Below are 21467 nucleotides of genomic sequence, written 5' to 3' on the forward strand. Positions count from 1 at the left end.
CCCCACCCACAGGCCCTGATAGCCTGATTGCAGGGGGGCAGGGGTGGGGCCTGCCGGCCAACCTCTTGGTCCCTCCCCCCAGCTAACAGGCTCCAATTGCCCAATGGGGAATGGGGAACTGGGGGTGGGTGGCAGCGCATGCAGGTGGCACCAGGCCAAGGCGGGTGTGAGCAGGGCCCCGATCGCCCCGCCAGTCGCCCCATACACAGAGGGCTACCGGCTCAGTGGCGGGGGAGTGGGGCCAGCTGCCGGCAGCTGGGGAAGATCGGCCCTGACTGCAGGCTAGGCCTAGGAACTCTACCCCTGCACGAATTTCATGCACCGGACCTCTAGTTTTTTACATAATAATGTATTTCCTTTGTATTGTTTGGAACATGACAGGATGTATATTCTTTGTAGAGCACCACAATAATTGAACATTTTTACAGCGTAGACACTGTTCTGACCAAATCCAATGGGAACAGAAATTACAACTTACCATGCATGATGTTAAGTAAAAAAAGGTTCAGACAATTTCAAAGCAGGTCAGTCTCTAGCAGACCCTTTTCACTTATCCTTACAGCCCAACACCCATTTACTCTTCTCTGAGAACTTTTTCTTCCATCTCCCAGATCAGTGATGGCGAACCTATGACACGCGTGTCAGAGGTGACACGTGAACTCATTTTGTTGGCTGATTTTTCTTTGTTAAATGGCATTTAAATATATAAAATAAATATCAAAAATATAAGTCTTTATTTTACTATGGTTGCAAATATCAAAAAATTTCTATATGTGACACGGCACCAGAGTTAAGTTAGGGTTTTTCAAAATGCTGACACGCTGAGCTCAAAAGGTCCGCCATCACTGGCCTAGATGAAGCATCTGACATCCATTTTCACATGGTGTGACCGGGTCCTCCTCAGACTCCCTCTATCAGTGTCTGACTTAAGTTGACCCAGAGAGAGCAGGTGTGAAGAGAGAAATGGAGCGATGCCCCAGAAAGAGCCAAGAGACTACCAGAGAGAGGTTCTGCCCATCTGGGGGCCAAGTGTTCATGTTTCCCCTTTCATCCCACTAGAGGGCAGTATCCTTTCAAATACAATTCCATTTTACTCTATAAACTACACTGAAGAGGGTTTTGTACTTGAAAACCAAAAGAAACCTGATTAAGATAAGAACCATCAAAAATGCATCTATTTCAACTGGTAAACTCTAATTTTAAAAGGTAAATATTTTATAAAAGTTTTAAAAATAGACTCAATGGATTCTGCTGTGGTTAATCTGTTGTCATTTTTATAAGGATTTACACTGTACAGATTTATATCTTCTTCCAAACTCTCATGAAGCCTTTTCTCTAGACTTTGTGAAAATGCTCAATAAAAAGTAAGAGTGAAATGAGAAATAACATTTATTACAGAGGAAGCATGTCCTACTCCTGTTTTTTCCCAGTTAGTGCCAGATGACTTCAGACTTGGAATTTAAAATAAAATGAGTACACTTGTTTACTGTGGACAACTAGCTTCACACAATAAATCTACTAAAGTCCTGATAGAGTCAAGTTTTGATACGCTCAGCATTCAGTACCCACTCACAGAAGCTCTGTACTAGGTGCAAAGGTCATACCAAGAAGCCTGACTGATGGGCACCCTTAGTCCCGGCCTCAAATGCAGGCCCATCCAGTGTGTCCTTTGCTCTCTTATTTCTATACTGATTCATCTTCCCCATCATTGCTTCTCTTTGTGGAGGAAAGACTGATCCAAGAGAGGAATGACCGCAGTCCTGACCAGTGAGCTGGACCTGGGCCAGAGGGGGGGGGGACCTGTTTCCCCACAACCCTCCCCCCTCTTGGGCACTGTCTGATCCTGATTGATGTTTGTTATGACATGAACCAGCGCCCTTCCCCTGCTTCGCACTACTGGTTCCTGGAATAGGCCATTGTCTTGAGCTGGACAAGCATGTAAAGCAATTTACCGTAATCGGTAGCATTCACATAGGAGTACAGGGACTATTGCCCCTTCGTCCCGTATAATTCTCTTTTAAAAAATGTTTTTTTATTAATATTTTAATTTTTAAAATATATTTTTATTGCTTTCAGAGAAACGTCAATGATGAGAGAGAATCATTAATCAACTGCCTCCTGCACATGCCCCACTGGGTAATGAGCCCACAACCTGGGCATGTGCCCTGACCGAGACTCGGAGCATGACCTCCTGGTTCATAGGTTGACACTCAGCCACTGAGCCCCCTCGGCCTGGCTCCCATATAATTCTTTGATGCCTGTCAAGTGGTGTGTGGATCCATTTCAAGTTACAGCCACTGAAGATGCACATCCCTTGTATGTTTTCCTCAATTAACTCCATTAATTACCAGACTAGAGTGGCCAACCTCTTTCTTCAGTCTTTCTCGGCCCTCTGCTTAAGGAGATTTTCAGTTCTGGGACCTTCCCCAGGGTCTGCGTGTACTAACAATATTCCCTTCCAAACCACCTCTTCATGCTTTTTGGAGCACCATTGTGTCTGCAAACACCCCTGCTTCCTCTGACTTTCTGTTCTAGCTTTAATTGAAATCGAAGAAAATTGCTTTATGTGCAGCCCTCTTGAGAAAAGAGTACATTTCCCTCACCTCCGCTCTCACAGTCCAGGAGCCAATGCTAGTATTCTCTCCTCACTGCTGCTTCCAGCTTGCGATCATTTCACCTTCAGGTGTCACCACCTATCAACCTCCTGCGCAACCCTACCCCAGGCCCAACCCCGATGGATAGTGAGGACTTTGGCCCTGGCTCACCACGATCTTGTCCCTTGACTGATTTTAGCATCTGTGGAGAAACCCTTTTTTATTCTTTATGACCTTATGAGGGCAATTCAACCTCTGAAATCTTAAACTTTCATATCCTCCTCTTGGACCATAATCCCTGCATCCTTTTAATTCTTACACTCATCTTTTGACTCTTCTTGGTTCACCAAATAATAAGAACCCCTCCAGTTTTAATTATCTTTCCTATCCAGCCTAGTCCATATGCAGGTCATTCTCTTGCCAACAATTTTAATCCCGCTCTCCATTGTCCCTCCATTAACCATCCTGGCTAAATTCCAGGGAACTATCTCCTTTCTGCACCTGCAACCTGGCTGCTCAGTGCTGCTGGAGAAACCAGGCTCCTGCCACTGCACCGTGGTTCCCCTCGACTCAGCGGCGCCCTCCTGAGTCTCAGCACTGTTACAGATCCTGAGTCAATCTTCTCAGTCACCTCAGCAGCTATTTAAATTTCACCACTATTCCTAAGTTCAAGTCCTCACCTCTCTTCTTTCTTAGCAGATGACCTCACTAGCAGCTAAAGCTTCCTCAGAGCCCTGCCCCTAACCAACAAATGTGTCTGTCTTTATATCTGTACTTCCTTCTTTGCCCACTGTGTCAAAATTATTCTTGCTCCAGTCAAGGGGCAATTCAATGACCTATTCGCAAAAATTCACCTCCTTGAGGAGAAACCAAAATGGCGGCATAGGTAAACACCGGAAATTGCTGCCTCGCACAGCCACTTCAAAAATACAACTAAAAGACAAAACAAACATCATCCAGAAACACAGGAAGGCTGGCCGAGTGGAAATTCTACAACTAGAAGGAAAGAGAAAAGCACACTGAGACTCAGAGGAGGTGCGGAAATAAAGTGCAGAGGTACAGACGCGCACGCAGAAAGGGCTGGCAACTGAGGACGCGGCTGTCTTTTTCAATTGGGAGGGAGACACAAGCTCCTGACAGCTCTGAACGCCAGTTCTGGGCAAGTCTTTGGGGACCCAGACTCATACGGGGAGAAACTGGACTGTCTGGCATCGAGCGAAACTCAAGGAAGGCTTTCTCTCAGAGGTGCTTGCAGCGATTACCGCAGAACAGTGAGAACCGGGACCTCTTAGGGCAGGGCTGAGGAGCAGCCATAGCTGTTTGCTCCGCCCTATTGATTCCCTGGGACCCGACCCCACCCAAGCTGTGTGCAGAGGCTTTTGCATATGAAAGGCCTGGCCCTTTGTAATCTGAAAATTACTTAACAAACTGCAGCTGGATCAGAGAGACCCAGAACATCCAAAAGAAGGCCCAAGGCCCCACAACAGCTTGCATTACGTCACAGCTGAGCCTCATCTGGGCACCTCCAAACCCCAAACAAGGAAAAGGAATCTGCAGATCTCTCCGTAGCTCCTGTTGGGTAGCCTCAGGCAGAGGCTAAATTAGCACCTCCTTAGAGATCCAAAAGCCAGTGTACCCAGTGGTCAGAGTGGGACCATCCAGATTACAACTCCTCAGATCCATAAGGGACACACTCAGGGGGCAGACTCAGTGAGCACCAAAGCCCCACTGAAGCAAGTCTTGCCCCATAAGGGTGTCTCCAGCACAGAAGTCCTCCCACCATAGACACAGCTGAATCTCATAGCCAATTAGCCTGGAGGTCAATTCCTCCCAGGGATACCTACAACAATCAAGACTCAACTACAACAAGACTGTGCACACAGCCCACGAAGGGGTGCACCAAGAATGTCCACCTCAGGTGATTGGGGAGGATGAGCCACTGGGCCCTATAGCACACAGAGCCACTCTATCAACACAGGGAAGCAGCCAAAATGCGGAGACAAAGAAACAGGTCACAAATGACAAAAATGGAGGAAAGCAAACTACTGGATATAGAGTTCAAAACCACGGTTATAAGGTTTTTCAAGAATTTTTTAGAAACTGCCGATAAATTTAGTGAGACCCTTGAGGATATGAAAAAGGACCAACTAGAAATTAAGCATACACTGACTGAAATAAAAAATAATATATAGAGATCCAACAGCAGACTAGAGGTTCCAAAGAATCAAGTCAAAGATTTGACTTGGAAGCAAAAATCACCCAACCAGAAGAGCAAAAAGAAAAAAGAATCCAAAAATATGAGGATAGTGTAAGGAGCCTCTGGGACAACTTCAAGCGTACCAACATCCGAATTATGGGGGTGCCAGAAGTGACAGAGCAAGATACTGAAAACCTATTTGAAGAAATAATGACAGAAAACTTCCCCTAACTGGTGAAAGAAGTAGATTTACAAGTCCAGGAAGGGCAGAGAACCCCAAACAAAAGGAATCCAAAGAGGACCACACCAAGATACATCATAATTAAAATGCCAAGAGCAAAAGACAAAGAGAGAATCTTAAAAGCAGCAAGAGAAAGACAGTCAGTTACCAACAAGGGAGTACCCATACGACTGTCAACTGATTTCTCAACAGAAACTATGAAGACCAGAAGGGAGTGGCAAGAAATATTCAAAGTGATGAATAGCAAGAATCAACAACCAAGAATAATAGCAAGAATCTACCCAGCAAAGCTATCATTTAGAATTGAAGGTCAGATAAAGAGCTTCACAGATAAGAAAAAGCTAGAGTTCATCACCACTAAACCAGTATTATATGAAATGCTGAAGGGCATTCTTTAAGAAGAGGAAGAAGAAAAAGGTAAAGATAAAAAATTATGAACAACAAAGTGACAACAAATACATATCAACAAGTGAATCTAAAAATCAAATGAATAAAAAATCTAATTAACAGAATAAACTGGTGAATAGAATAGAATCAGGGACATGGAAATGGAACAGCCTGACGATACTCAGAGGGAAGCAGGTGTGGGAGGGTGCGGGAAGAGATTAGACCAGTGATGACACGTGAACTCATTTTTTTGGTTGATTTTTCTTTGGTAAATGGCATTTAAACATATAAAATAAATATCAAAAAATAAGTCTTTGTTTTACTATGGTTGCAAATATCAAAAAATTTCTATATGTGACATGGCACCAGAGTTAAGTTAGGGTTTTTCAAAATGCTGACACGCTGATCTCAAAAGGTCCGCCATCACTGGATTAGACAAAGATCTTATATGCATGTGTGCAGTACCTGTGGACACAGACAATAGGGTGACGAGGGCCTGGGGTGGGGTGGGAACTGGGTGAAGGGGAGCTATGGGAGGAAAAAAGAGGGACATCTGTAATAATCTCAACAATAAAGAGTAATTTTAAAAAAAATGCTCTGTCAATTTTCTTCACTTCTTGTGTTTCCAACAACGTACTCCCATTGGTTTCTTCCCCTCAGCAGTGACCGAATGTGCTCACTTCTTTCTTAGTCCTGGTGTTCATCCCCAGAAGTCATCCTGGCTTCCACCTTCGCCTTACCAAAAACTTCCTAGTGTTGTCCAACTCCAAGGCATTTTTCAACCCAGGCACTCCGTGACCTCTTTACAATGAATAGTCTTTCCATCTTGAATTCTCCCCTCCCTCAGGTTTTGTGTTTCCATATCTCCTGCTTCACCTTGACGTCTCGGGTCACTCTCTGTGCCTCCTTTTCCTCTACCTGCTCCTCAAACATTATAAGCTCTCAATGCTCAGCTGTTGGCTTCATCCTTACTCTCAAAACTCGTTCTGGGCAGGACTAACCCATACCCATTTATACTCCAACAATTCTTAAATCATTATGTCAGACCCAGACCTCTCTCCATATGTTAACTATTTAATGGATAGCTCCACTTAGAGGTCCCATAAGCACTCCAAATGCAGTATGTCCAAAACCAAATTTGTCATTTCCACCCCATCCCACCATGAAATCCACTGCATTCTCCCTATTCTCTCTATTGCTACTCCTTCCACCTCTTTCCCTTGGCATCCATTCCCAAGCCCATTTTACCTCCTAAATATTCCCATCTCCCTTCCTTTTCTAGCTCCACTGCCATTTTCCAGGTCAGACCCTCACTTTGTGCCTGACAACTGCAGCAGTCTCTACCAACTTTCATCACCGAGTCACATAACCCTCCAGTCAGTCTCTCATCCACACTGCAGCCAGAGGGATTTTCTAACTGGTAATATGATCATCTCATTCCTCTGCTCCACATTTTCTCATGCTTCAAAAATACATGAAGAGACAAAGACCTGGATGACATATGGTTTCTGATTTCTTGTCCAACCTCATTTCTTACAACTCCCCCTTCATACTTATTTCCCAGGAATACTCAGAACTCAGTGTCCTCTGCACTGGTTGTTCATGGCAAATTCTTGTCTCAAACTCTTCTTCTGTAAAGACTTCCCTAACCTTCACAATCTTTTTTTTTTAAACCCTCACCTGAGGATATGTTCTTACAGATTTTTTTTTTCTTTTTAGAGAGAGAGGGAGGGAGGAAGGGAAGGAAGGAAGGAGAGAGAGAGAGAGAGAGAGAGAGAGAGAGAGAGAGAGAGAGAGAGATCATTTGCTCCCTGTACGCGCCCCAACTGGGGATTGAACTCGTAACCCTGGCCGGGAATCAAACCCGTAGCCTTTTGGTGTACAGGACAATGCCCACCAACTGAGCCACCTGGCCAGACTCTTGACCACATGGACAGAGAGCCTTCTTCTCTAGTATTGTCATAAACTTTCTATATGTTCCTCTTAAAGCAATTTTTATTTTTCTACTATAGTTGGGGTTTTTTTTGTTGTTTTTTAAATATATTTTTTTCAGAGAGAGGAAGGGAGAGGGAGAGAGAGAAACATCAATGATGAGAGAGAATCATTGATTGGCTGCCTTCTGCATGCCCCCTACTGGGGATTGAGCCTGCAACCTGGGCATGTGCCTTTGACCGGAATTGAACCCGGGACCCTTCAGTCTACAGGCCGACGCTCTATCCATTGAGCCAAACAGGATAGGGCTATAGTTGGGGTTTTTTTAACTGGTGGTCTTGAGAACAAAGTGTGATGGCTCCTCAAAAGGTCAGCCGTTCACAACTTGTGGTTCCCAAAATAATTCACTTTATTATTTAATAAATAGAAATATGCTTACAGTGATCATATTTTTCAGGCTTAAACAGGAAAAATAAACTTCAATGTAATAAGATATTTGAGACAATAACTTCCCTGAAAAATCTGGGACAAATAGTAACTTTCAGTACTACAGAAAGTTTACAGCCAAACTCCTTGTTGTTACATCTTCTATAACTACTTATCACCACTTCTTCCTATCTTCCATTCCTCTTACAAATATGTACAAAATAAATAAAATGGATGGGGGAAAATAAAAATTGTATGGCTTCCCTTCAATCTTTAAAAATGCATTTTTTGGGTTCCCCCCCCTTCCCCTTTTTCTACTATAGTTGTTTGAATGCCTGCCTTCTATATTATCAGCAATTTACCGGGAAGGTTGTGACTTTGTTTCATAGCACCATGCCGTCTTATGGTAGGCACTTGAATATTGTACTTCTTGATACCTGGATATAAGGAACTTGCAATCTACTTAGGGAAAGCAGTTATGTTCATGGTAAAAGTTAAGTAACAATACTCTGCAGTATAAAATCATTACAGTATCTATTTCAAAACTTTGCCTGAACAATAGCATTACCTTGGGATCTTTCAAATATTCTGAAGTCCACGCTACACCCCAGCCCAGTGAAACCACAAGCTGTGGGAGTGGAACACAGGCATCAATGTGTTTTAAAGTTCCACATGAGAGTGTAATGTGCAGCAAGTGCGGGAAACACTCACTAACGGAACGAGCAGCTACGAAAGACTGTAGGAGGGTCCGGTTTAAGCTAGTCCATTGGTGTTCAAGTGGTTCAAGCTGTAGAACGTCTGGAAGTGACAGTACAGTCCTTGACATACAGCATGCCCTCTTTCTCTTTCTCTCTCTCTCTCTCTCTCTCTCTCTCTCGCCTTCACCCATGTTATTCCTACTGCAAAAAAACCTACAGTTCTTCACTGGGCAACTTTTACTTCACTCAAATCCTTCCTCCCAACTCTCTCAGGCAGAAATAGGGTCTTCTTCCACAATCCTCTCACTAAACTTTGTATTTACTCCTTTTAAAGCAGAAGTACATGAGCTAAGACACTATAAGTCACAGCACCAATTTAATAACAGCTTTGGGATTATAAAAAACATTCTACTAAATTAAATGCATCTATGTGTGTTTACACTCTGAGTTCAGAGAAGTTAAATCAGGCTTAGAATCAAGGAAATACAGTATGTTTAATATTCCCATATGAACTAAATGCAATTTTACAAGCTAAGCAAAAATATGACTATACTGTGTATTTTAAGTTTTAAAAATAACATTGGTGTATGGTTGGTTCATCATTACAAATTTGATTATACTCTTAGGACAAATTTTTCTTTTAATCCTGACCCGAGGATATTTTTTTCCATTGATTTCTAGAGAAAGTGGAAAGGGGGGAGGAGGAGGACGAGGAAGAGGATGAGGAGGAGAGAGAGAAACATCGAGGTGAGAGACACATCGATTGGTTGCCTCTTGCACCCTCCCGCACAAGCCCCCACCAGGACTGGGGAACCTGCAACCTAGGAAGGGTGCCCTTGACTGGGATTCAAACCTGAGTCCCTTCAGTCCACAGGCTGACACTCTAACCATTGAGCAAAACCAGCCATGGCTATTGTTAGGGCAATTTAGACATTTTCTTAAATTCAAGTCATAAGCTACCTGAAAAATATTACAAAGCTGCTCTGGAGCATCATCCCAAATACCAAAGGTTGCGGTTTGATCCCAGGTCGGGGTGCATACGGGAAGCAACGAATTGATATTTCTCTCTCACGCAGATGTTTCTCTCTCACGCAGATGTTTCTCTCTCTCTTTCTCCCTCCCTCCCTTCCTCTCTCTCTAAAAATCAATAATAGCATATCCTTGGGTGATTGTTAGGGGAAAAAATATTACAAAGCTTTCCCAAAATGAGGAAGGAATTATCATATATTAATAGCATATATGAAAAATAAAATTGCTTACCTGAGTAGTGAATAAGGCTGTGTTTGAAAGATCAACAAATCATTACAGTGACCCTAATCAACATAAAAAGAAGTTATCAAGGTTTTTGATAAAAATAACTGCATTAAAAGCTAACATGATGATATTCTAGTTATTGCTGGGCCAGTGGTTCTCAACCTTCCTAATGCCGCGACCCTTTAATACAGTTCCTCATGTTGTGGTGACCCCCAACCATAAAATTATTTTCGTTGCTACTTCATAACTGTAGTTTTGCTACTGTTATGAATCGTAATGTAAATATCTGATATGCAGGATGTATTTTCATTGTTACAAATTGAACATAATTAAAGCATAGTGATTAATCACAAATACAATATGTAATTATAATGCGTTTTCCGATGGTCTTAGGCGACCCCTGTGAAAGGGTCATTCGACCCCCAAAGGGGTCGTGACCCACAGGTTGAGAACCACTGTGCTAGGTAGAAAATTTCATGAGTACTTACTACACTAAGTACTAATATACATTATATATTCATATGTATCAAATATTACTTACAAGTATTTTAATTCCATAAAATTATAAAAGCTCTTCTTAATAATTTGATTAATGAAGTTAATAGCCCTATTTTGATTTGTAAACCAACAATATCCTAACTGCTTCTCCACAGCCACTTATTCTGAAGATTAGTCACACCACAGAGGCCCATTTCATGCCTTCCATATTTTGCAATGTGAGAGATGCGCATAATTGAATAACCATTTAGGGTGACTAACACAATTACTCAGAGGAAATATTTAGATAGGAAATTTTCTTACTGTATCCAAGGAAAGTAAATCATCTTTGCTCCCACCAAATACCATTATTTCATTTTCTTTTCCCAAACAGGCTGTGTGCCATAACCTATGATTGAGAAGTATAAATAGAGTGAAATACTACCAAGGAAGAAGCTGTATATCACATATTAATCAATTTTCAATTGCACACTCTAAAATGTAATCTCTTTCAAAAGAGGATAGATTTTAAACATTCCTCTAGAACAGTGGTTGGCAAACTCATTAGTCAACAGAGCCAAATATCAACAGTACAACGATTGACATTTCTTTTGAGAGCCAAATTTTTAAAACTTAAACTATCTAGGTAGGTACATTGTTATTAACTTAATTAGGGTACTCCTAAGCTGGCCTTTGCTAAAAACGTCCTCAATCTGGTACGTTTGCTGAGGTCGACCCCTTCCAACTCTCCCATCCACACTCGTCTTGTATACTTGTTTCGTCTATCTCCTTTCCAAAAACCGACTTCTGCGCATGGGCCACGAAGTTTCAATCACACTGTACGTGCGCGCCCGCACGTGGTATTTTGTGGAAGAGCCACACTCAAGGGGCCAAAGAGCCGCATGTGGCTAGCGAGCCGCGGTTTGCTAACCACTGCTCTAGAATCATCAGAGGATTCGATTCTAGAGTTCATTAAATCATATAATTTCAATTAAAGGGATGACCCCCAATAACTCTTTCCCATTAAATCCCCCAATCTTTTTCTAATCTCTTTATCACATAGGTATTGAAATATTTTAGTCACAAAATGAAATAATTTAAAAAATATAGCTGGGTGTGGCTCAGTGGCTGAGCATTGATCCAGAAACCAAGAGGTCACCAGTTCAATTCCCAGTCAGGGCATATGCCTGGGTTGCAGACTCAATCCCCAGAAGGGGGCATGCAGGAGGCAGCCAATTGATGATTTTTTCTCATCATTGATGTTTCAATCTCTCTCTCCCTCTCCCTTCCCCTGTGAAATCAATAAAAATGTATTTAAAAAAATAAAAATAAAAATGAACTGACCAACAGAAATAGCCGCCTTTCCCATTCTTTTTCTTACTATCTGCCATCTTACTGCCCTCATCATTTTTGACTCTTTCTTTCCTGCTCTCTCTGCCCCCATCATCTGACAAATCCAATTTGGCATTTTCTTTTCATTTACATTGTCACACTATCACTCTGGGTACAGAATACCATACATGTTCCTCTTTTTTCTGCCTCCAATCTTTCTCACTATATAGCTGCTATTTAATATTTTTAAAGATGACATTTCCTGATCAAGAAGCACCTGTGCCATTTTTCTTCTCCTAATATTTATGACCAACAGCTATTTCTTTTTCCTATAAAACTAACTCTTGCCTCTCCCCAAATGAACCTTCTCTTCAGCCAACTTCATCTACTTGCGTCCCTAAGAGTGAAGCTTAGATGTCTCTAGGCTTTTGTTCACCCGATTTCCTAGTCTAGAATGAGAAGTCACTCTCTCGGGGCCTTAAAAAAAAGACTCAAAATTCCCAAATGCAACCCAAACTGGCTCTGTCACCCTCTCTATTCCGCATCTGTCAACATTTTGTGCTCATTTTATAATCTATCTTACATTTGAAGATAAACTCCTCTATATACTGCTTTGGTTGATGTATGTGTCTTTACCTCCCCACAAAAACTCTAAGATCCTTAAGGCCAGATGTTGCCACCACAGCGTGCTGGAGCTGGTTTGTCGGCTCGTTAAAGCCAGCTGGGCACATCGCTATCCAGCTCCCTGTTCAGTGACACGCTGATAGCTTGAAATGGCCATGGTGGAAATCAGCAAATGCTACAAATTAGGGCTTTCTCTGGTTTGTTTTTATGGGAAGCAGTGTAAACTGTTTACCAGCACATCACTGGAATTTGGGTAATTGAATTTTATGCTTCTCTTTCAAAATGCCCACTATGGTGTTCTGCATCCAGTAGTAGACCAAAAACTTTTGATTAACAAAAGCAAACACAAAATGCCAGCATAATTTATTCAGTAATTAAATAAACAAATCATTCATCGAGGAGTGGAGCATCTAATGTGTTTTTTAAAATGGTGTGATAGCTCATATCCATCTTCAGTTTCACAGTATTTACCAAGAATCGTTTCATGGTTTTAAAAAGTTCAATATTTCTCGGGGCTCAAACTCTCAGAGAAAAAGTACACATAAATTTATCAATTTTAAAAATAAATTGAGGGTTTATAAAGTCATTGCTTTGATTTTGAGAGTACTTTGATTACTTCTCTTAACACACCAAATTGCTGATGCAACAGATTCTACAATTATATTAATTACTTATTTTATTATCACATAACTTATTTTTAGCACATTAATCCTTTTACTTAACTTCCACAAGTGCAAACAGTGGGATGATGCACAATTTGTTAAACCAATCCCTTTCCTCAAACAATCATGACACAAGCAATGACAAAAGCACCGGGGACCCAGGATAGAACTGAGTCAGTAGAGACTTTGTTTGGGAAATACTCTGCCCAATTCTCCAACTTGTATGTTGGACCATGCTTTGATATAAATCATCCGTAACACCCAGATTATGTTGTGAAGTCAGAGAAGGGGACGGGGAGAAAGACTGAGTAAAGGAGACAGAATATGACGAAGTCCTCACATGTGGGAGAGAATAGCCTAACTTACTGGAGAGAAGGTCACATAACCTTGGCAATGCTCATGGATACAACAGTACCTACGGCTCTGAAGACCAACTCCTAGTTAGACATCTTTTAGACATTTAAGAAAGTTCTTTGCTGACAGCTATCTATACAGAGGATCAGATATGGCTAGATAGGTGGCTTCTCAACCAAGCATCATTTTGTCTAAGGTGAGACCTGTAGAAGAGAGTGCAACACTGTAGGGTCTCAACCAGTGGCAATTCTGTCCCCATAGGGACATCTGACAATATATGGAGATATTTTGGGTCATCATAACTCCAGGTTGGGTGGGGGCAGTACTACTGGCATCTTGTGGGTAGAGGCCAGATGCTGTTAAACATCCTCCAATGCCTAGGACGCCTCTCAAAATAAATATTTTGGTCCAAAATGTCAATAGTGCTGAGGTTGAGAAACCTGCTGTAGAATTACAAGAGGAGAATTGGGCAGCTTACATTTCAAATTATAGCTTGGAAAAGTTTGCACAAAATGCACATAGATGTTAAGTACATTCTCACTTTTATAAAAAAAATTAGTATATACACACATATATGTTCTCCTTACACTAAACTGTATCCCACCTGTTCTCCTCCTCACCTCATACCTGAAGATAGCTCTGCCTCTGTCTTATCTGCCTTATGGAAACTCTGGCCTGGACTGCAGCATCGGAGAACACTGGAAAGCCTTTCCTGCCTGGATTTTGGTGACATCTAGCTTGCAACCTGATGTTTTTCTACAGACTGACAGTTTCTGTCCTCTCACAGCTGCTCTAAACTTATCACCTAAACATGCTAATAAAGCATATTATTTACATGACACATAGCTGAATTAAAAAAAATCTCTTTACATAGCTCAGTTCTAACTAGTATATTATTGATCATAGTTGTATTACTTTAATCATTAAGGATTTAAATATAAAATAGCAATTTAAAAATTAAACATTCTTTCTACCACTTTAGTCTATAATTAATGCATTCATATAATCAAGCAAATGGAAGAGAACAAAGAGCTTATCTAGTCCCAGTCCCTCATTTCACAGATGAAGAAAATGAAGCTCAGTTTCGTAAGTGACTTTCCCAAAGCCAAAATGCTAACTAGTAGCTGAGCAAGGACTAGAATTCTGAGCTCTTATATCTTAATATAAAACTCTTTAAGTTAAAATACACATTACAAAAGATCCAGAATTGCTAAAGTAATATATTCCAATGAATTTTTATATATAAAAATATAAGAATCATATATATAATTATGATAAACTAAATATATTATGCATATTATCATAGAGATATAAAATGAGATATATTAAATATTTTAAGGTCTCTTTCTCAAGTTACTTGTTATATATTAAATTACTGAAATGCATGTCATTAAGTTGACTTCACATTAGTATAAATAATCTATAGTAAAAAAACTGAAAAACATGGCATGAAAAAGAATAAAATCTATTACTAACTATAATAATTATAATGTGCTAAATTTGAATTTCCTATGAATATATCTTTATTATACCATCAATCAAATTAGAAAAAAATAAGAATGACAGTGGTGTCTGGCCAATGTGGCTCAGTGGCTGAGCATTGGCCCATGAAACAAGAGGTCACCCGTTTGATTCCTGGTCAGGGCACATGCCCAGGTTGCAGGAGGCAGCTGATTGATGTTTTTATCTCTCTATCCCTCTCCCCTCCTCTCTCTCTCTCTAAATATCAATAAAAACTTATTTTTTTAAAAAGCATTATAGTATTAATGTGGTTTTCTTTGTAGTCTAATAATAGTATATTGTTTCTACAATTTTTTGTAGAAAATTATACTCTATAACATACCACAAATAACTAACATGTTTTTTAAAAAATTCACATTAATAAACATTAAGATAGTTTAATACAGAAAAATAATAACCTGCCATCTACTTGATCAACATAAAAGCAAATTCCCCATTAAGTTGCTCTCAACCTCTTCCATCAACAAGTAACTATTGCTAAAGCCATCCTCATTCTTGTCTACTTACTAAAAATAGTAACATTATATACTTTCAATTTCGTAAGCCTTTTCGTATTTATCAGGCAAGATTATGCATTTACCTAAAAGAATAATAGTTTCAAATATGCAAATATGGGTAGAAACTGAATAGATAATTTCTAACAATCAGATATCATTTAAATGATAATTAAATTATTTAGGTAATATCAAGCTTATTTGAAAGACATCCTTCCTGGTGATTTATGGTTTTAATGGCAAACACTATAAATTCAGTGCTATATTTTAATACTTTAAAAATTCTTAACTATTTTACTATTTATCAACTTCTAAACTTACCTGGGTCTTGTTTTAGGTAAATATGTCAGTTGTTTCCAACAATTTGTTATGACATTATGAATCCAACCATCACCTGCAATATTGTGACAGTTCAAAAATTAAGATTAGGTCTTTGGAATAAAATTTTAATTTTTATCCAAATTTATCATGCTACATTTATGCAGCTATCTAATGGGTATGCATATTTTCTCATAAAAATTTTCAGAGATATACAGAAGTAGAGTAAACATAACAATGAACCCACACATATTCCAGACTCAACAACTATCCAGATTTTGTCATATGTGCTCCATTTATTTCTTTTTATTATTGTTGTTTTTCAGTTATTCTAAAGCAAATTCTAAATCTTTGATTATTTTCCCCATACATACTTCAGTAAGCATTACTTTAAAAAAATTGATTTTGCAACTAAAGGACTTGTATGCATGCATATAAGCATAACCAATGGACATAAGACACTGGGTGATAGGGGAGGCTAGGGGACTGTCTAGGGCGGGGGGATAAAATGGATACATATGTAATACCCTTTGTAATACTTTAAGCAATAAAAAAAAAAATTGATTTTGTTTACATACCTACAACAGCTTTGTCACATAACTACAATGCCATTATCACAGTCAACAAAACTAAAAATTATTTCTTAGTATTATGTAAGACACATATGACCACATCTTAAGCTGAATCTATAAAGGAGGAAATTGACTGGACTAAGAGTTAGGGCATTTACAGATGGGTACTATACTTATCAGGGTGATCACTTTTTCTATACTTGAAACTAATATAATAGTGTATATCAAATATAATTGCAAAATAAGTTAATTTAAAATAAAAAAACACTTTTTAAAGAATTAGGACACTTAATTCCCCATAGGTCAAAGACCAAAAACCAGCACATAGGAGTTAAACACAATAATGCTGCCCAGCAAGTATGGCTCAATGGTTAAGCGTCAACACAGGAACCAAGAGTTCACCGGTTCAATTCTCAGTTGGGCACATGCCTGGGTTGCAGCTCTATCCCCAGTGAGGGGCATGCAGGAGGCAGCCAATCAATGTTTCTCTTTCATTGATGTTTCTATCTCTCTATCTTCTCCCTTCCTCTTTCTCTAAAATCAATAAAAACATATTTTTAAAAAAGAAAGTAAAAACACTAATGGCTCATGAAGATATGATATTAAACAACCTCTACTGAAATGGGTAAATGTTAGCTTTTTTATTAGATTCCAAATCTTTCTTTTTTTCTTTTTTTTTTTTTGTTAATCCTCACCCAAGGATATTTTTTCATTGATTGTTTTAGAAAGAGTGGAAGGGAGAGGGAGAGACAGAGAGAGAAAACACTGACGTGAGAGAGTCACATAGATTGGTTGGTTGCCTCCCACACGTGCCCTGACCAGGGCCTGCAACCAAGATACACGCCCTTGATCGGAATCGAATCTGGGACCCTTCAGTCCATGGGCCAATGCTCTATCCACTGAGCCAACCTGGGTAGGGAAGATTCCAAATCTCTTTTAATTAAAATGTCCAAAAACTGAAGAATGCCCTGGTTGGTTTGGCCCAATGGATAGAGCGTCAGTCTGCGGACTGAAGGGTCCCAGGTTCGATTCCAGCCAAAAACTGAAGAAGCATAATATTCTGCAACAGTTAACACCCCCTACTAGGAACTGCTGTTTCCAATCAACCTCTGGAGTTTGTTGGCCAGCAGACTGCAATATACACAGCTGATGCTCAATAAATTTTTTTAAAAATATATAGTTTTTTCCAAATCCTATATAAGATTATAGAAATTGTTTTCATTGTATATAAGTTATCTTAACGAAAACATCTCTAGCCATAGAAAACTTTTGAGTTAAGAAAATACTAGTACACAACATTTAGCATGTCAAACTAAGAAATGGATATTCTTGGTCTATCCTGATGGCATAATTTTACTGCGGAAAGAAAAACTGCATTTCAAAACCTTTGGGATCAGCAGTGACAGGAGTTTTAAAAATTTTAGCTAATCACTTTCCTTTATAGTTTGGGAACAAAGAAAGAAGCAACAGGCCTTCCCACCTTATATTTCCAGAGCATTCTGGAAAGGCTGCTCTTCTAATCTCCATTCCAGCCTACAGTATAAGCATCTGGATGAAAAATCAGGAGGAGATAGAATCATAGGCTACTATAGTTGAAAGGGGCTTTAATTCACCTAGGTTCAACCACCCTTCCTTCTCTCTACACCTAGGAACAGGAGAACATTGAGAGCCCAGGCCACAGAAGCAAAGGGGTCTTCCAGTTCCAATGCTCAGTGCGAGCATATAGTGAGGGATAAAATAAAGGTAAAGCATAAAATCAGAAAAAGAGGACTATACCTTAAGTATAAAATACAACTTAGGAAAAAAAAAATAAAAACTGTAGGCTACACATGATTCACTTACTTAATGGAATATTGTCCGCACTTAGTCCACCAAATAAGAAAAGCTTATCATCAGCTATTGGTGTTAGAGTATGCCATGATCGATGTTTAGGGCTTTCTCCATTAATAGGAATCCTGTGGCAAAAATATAAATATAAAAATCTAGGTGCTGTGTTAGTTAAAATAAATGGTTTTCAATAATCTTAAAGGGAAAAACTGCTCTCACTAATTTAAAATTTTTAAAAATTATTTGGTGAGTTTAAACAACCTTTTCACGTAGTGTCTATTCTACCTGGTCATAGAACACAGATTAAAAATTAATTCCCAGTTCATTCACAATGCATACTCAGCATCATTCTTGTTGGTTAATCAATACAACTTCCTCAAGTGTTTCAACATAATTATTTTCATGGCTATAACCTTTAACTGTTGTTTCATGTTTAATTTTGTGTTTTCAGCAGATTTCCTCAATGGTATTATGGGCTTTTATTGTTGTTTTTACTTGGTCTATTTGTTGTAGACTTTCCCAAAGCATTCTCTTTACTCTAGCTTCAAAACAAAAGCATGCAAGCCATTCCAGATCGAGGAAAAAAACTCTACTAAAGGTTACAAACAAATACTGTTTATTCCTTAAAAAATAGAAACAGAAGTAAAAACATAAGCACACAAGTTTAACTAATTTAGGAGGTGAGAAGGCACCATTCTCCAGCATTCTGGAATGCTCCAGAAGAACATGGGCCATTTGTAGAAGATGTTATTTGCTTTACTCAAAACTGGAAATATTTTTATTTATTGTTTTTATTTACTACAAAAAGCATTTTTATTTGAAAACATTCAACAACCACAAAAATATTTAATGTTTTATATAATCCTGTTTTCCAGCAATAAGAAACAATAATTTGGTATATATGTGTCTGGATTTTAATGTGCATATAAATATTTATTAAAAATTATAAATGGAGCCCAGCTGGAGTGGCTCAGTGACTGAGCATCGACCTCTGAACCAGGAGGACTCGGTTCAATTCCCAATCAGGGCACATGCCCAGATTGTGGGAGGCAGCCAATCAATGATTCTCTTTCATCGTTTGATATCTCTCTCTCTCTCTCTCTCTCCCTCTCTCTCTCCTCTCTCTCTCTCTCTCTCTCTCTCTCTCTCTCTCTCTCTCTCTATATATATATATATATATATATATGTATATATATATGTATATATATATATATATATTCCTCTCCCTTCCTCTCTGAAATCAATAAAAATATATTTTAAAAAATTATAGATGGGATATGTTCCATTCTGTAATTTTTTTCACTTTACTAGAACGTTATAGATTATTTCCATGAAGTAGATTCCTTTGCTAATGGAAGCATGGCAGTCCTTTGGGCAGATGTATTATGATTTAAACAATCCCCATTATGAGCATGAAGGTTGATCTCAAGTTTTTGTTTTCATAAATAATGTTGCAATAAACATTTTTGTGTATGCACACGCCCATAAATATACTTGTCCAATTATTGTCTTCAGAGAAATTCTGGATCAAAGTAGAAATTCCATTTTCTATTTTAAACATATTGCCAGACTACCCTCCAGGAAAACTGTACCAATTTATACATCTTCTAATTATGTTGTTACAACCTGGCACACATTGGTCATTTGTAGTTATTTTTATCTGATAGTGAAAACTAGTTTTATTAGTATTACCATTTCTTTAATATTCTATGAAGTTGAACATTTTTTAAAAATAATTTTGCCTATTTATATGTTTTTTTTGAGTTGCTCATTCATGTTCTTTGCCCACTTTCTTACTGGAGTATTTGTCTTTTTTTTTTTTTTTTTACTGACTTAGTTCTTGCAGATCTCAGCCCACTCTGTTAGAAATACTACAAATATTATATAAAGTATATGACTGTCTCACCACTATGCTGAACACATGACACTAATACAAAATAATATTAAATGTACAGTGTAATTCAAAAAATAAAAAAATTAAAAAGAAAAATTCAAAATAAAAAATACTATGGAATTCAAAAAAACATCAAAAAGAAATACTATAAATATTACTTCTAACTTATTTTTTGTTTGCATTTGCCAATCTGCCTTTTAACTTTTGTGGTATATTTTTTAACACAGAAATAATTAATTCTTAAGTAGTTTTATCAACCTATCTTTTAATTTATGAATTTTGAGATTATATCATTTTTAGAAAAGCCTTCTCCATGGCAAGATTTTATAGATAATCTGCTTTTTTTATACTCTTGTAGTTTCATTTTTTATAGCATTTATACTTTGAAATAATATATAGCTCTGAGTTCATCTCATTACATGAATAGATGAATTGATAGCTAAACATATTTATTCTATTGCTAAATATAGATTATGAGCCATAAATAAAATCTGACTTTTATCCACTCCATTATCTGTTCACCTGTGATGACCCTATTCAACTGTTCCTTTATTTCTTCTACTGACCAGTCCTAAAGAACAGAGTATATAAAACCAGTACTTTTATATAATCAATTTTCAACTGCTAGTATTCTCATGTTTTATATAGTTGGGTTAAAAAACAAACACTAAGCTATATATTCTTTGCTTAGACATATTATCTGAAGAGAAAAATATAATAATTCAGTTTTAGAGACCCCAATTTGGATTATGGTGCACACACATATACAGACACACACAGAAATGCCTATAGGTAAAAACAAACACATTTCATACTTACCTTCCAGACCAAATCCAGGTATCTAAGTTTAGATAGTGCAAATCATTCATCCTAGTTTGCTAAAATAAAAGTGTGTTAAACTGGTCAGTGTTTTACATCTTCCATAAGCTAAAATTTTGTTTTTAAAGTAGTTTTTATTAAAAGTAGATTATCTCTATTTTACTTAAGATCATAAGTTTATATATTGGGAAACAATGCTTAGCACTAATAAAGTTAACATAGAGCTATCAAATTAATGTGTCAAGGGGGAAAGGAAGAAATGAGTTTAAATTAACAGGATTTAGATGATAAGAAATGAAACTTTTCTAATAATACACTAAAGTGAAGGATTCTCCTCATTAAAATGTGATTTATCTGTGATGATTCATGTATGGTCTGTTTGGGAACAGAAGATAAAAGTTATTGAAGGACACTATTATTTCTAGATTTTTTTAATGTTCAGTTGTTCTATAAATTCAGAGGATATGTTTTTATAAGAAGCATCACACATAAAAAGATTATACTAACCAAAACACGTCCACCAAAGATATAGCCCTTATTTCCAAGAACTGCACAGGCATGTGCGGCTCGTGGCTGTGGTGGGACTCCACCCTGCAAGCAGAGACCAGAAAACAGTGCAAAACTTGAAACTTGTGAAATCACATTCTTATGCTTAGCATGAAAAATACTTGACTGCTAAGCTACCATTACCTATGTAATTCCATTAGAAAGCCTAATGTGAATTCCACTCTAACTCAGTGATTTTCAACCGCTGTGCCGCAGCAGGCACACTGCTGTACCACAAGAATTTTTAAAACATGCAATACCTGACTTTTTAGCCAGGGACACTGACCTCTTCTTTCTT

At 38.3% G+C, this 21467-nt stretch overlaps 1 protein-coding gene across 6 annotated transcripts in view; it reads right to left on the reverse strand.

Annotated features, from left to right (window-relative positions):
* KLHDC1 (kelch domain containing 1) overlaps positions 1 to 21467 on the reverse strand; it is a 59189-nt gene that overhangs the window by 2638 nt on the left and 35084 nt on the right. For all 6 annotated transcript variants that reach the window (XM_059658938.1, XM_059658947.1, XM_059658923.1 and 3 more), the window contains 6 exons: positions 21131 to 21214; positions 20624 to 20682; positions 17926 to 18038; positions 15515 to 15587; positions 10531 to 10615; positions 9736 to 9788 (listed from right to left, as the gene is read on the reverse strand). In XM_059658938.1, the coding sequence (XP_059514921.1) occupies positions 9736 to 9788; positions 10531 to 10615; positions 15515 to 15587; positions 17926 to 18038; positions 20624 to 20682; positions 21131 to 21214 (467 nt within the window). The remainder of the gene's footprint in view (positions 1 to 9735; positions 9789 to 10530; positions 10616 to 15514; positions 15588 to 17925; positions 18039 to 20623; positions 20683 to 21130; positions 21215 to 21467) is intronic.

Source organism: Myotis daubentonii, chromosome 1 (genome assembly GCF_963259705.1).
Source record: "Myotis daubentonii chromosome 1, mMyoDau2.1, whole genome shotgun sequence".
Lineage (NCBI taxonomy): Eukaryota > Metazoa > Chordata > Mammalia > Chiroptera > Vespertilionidae > Myotis > Myotis daubentonii.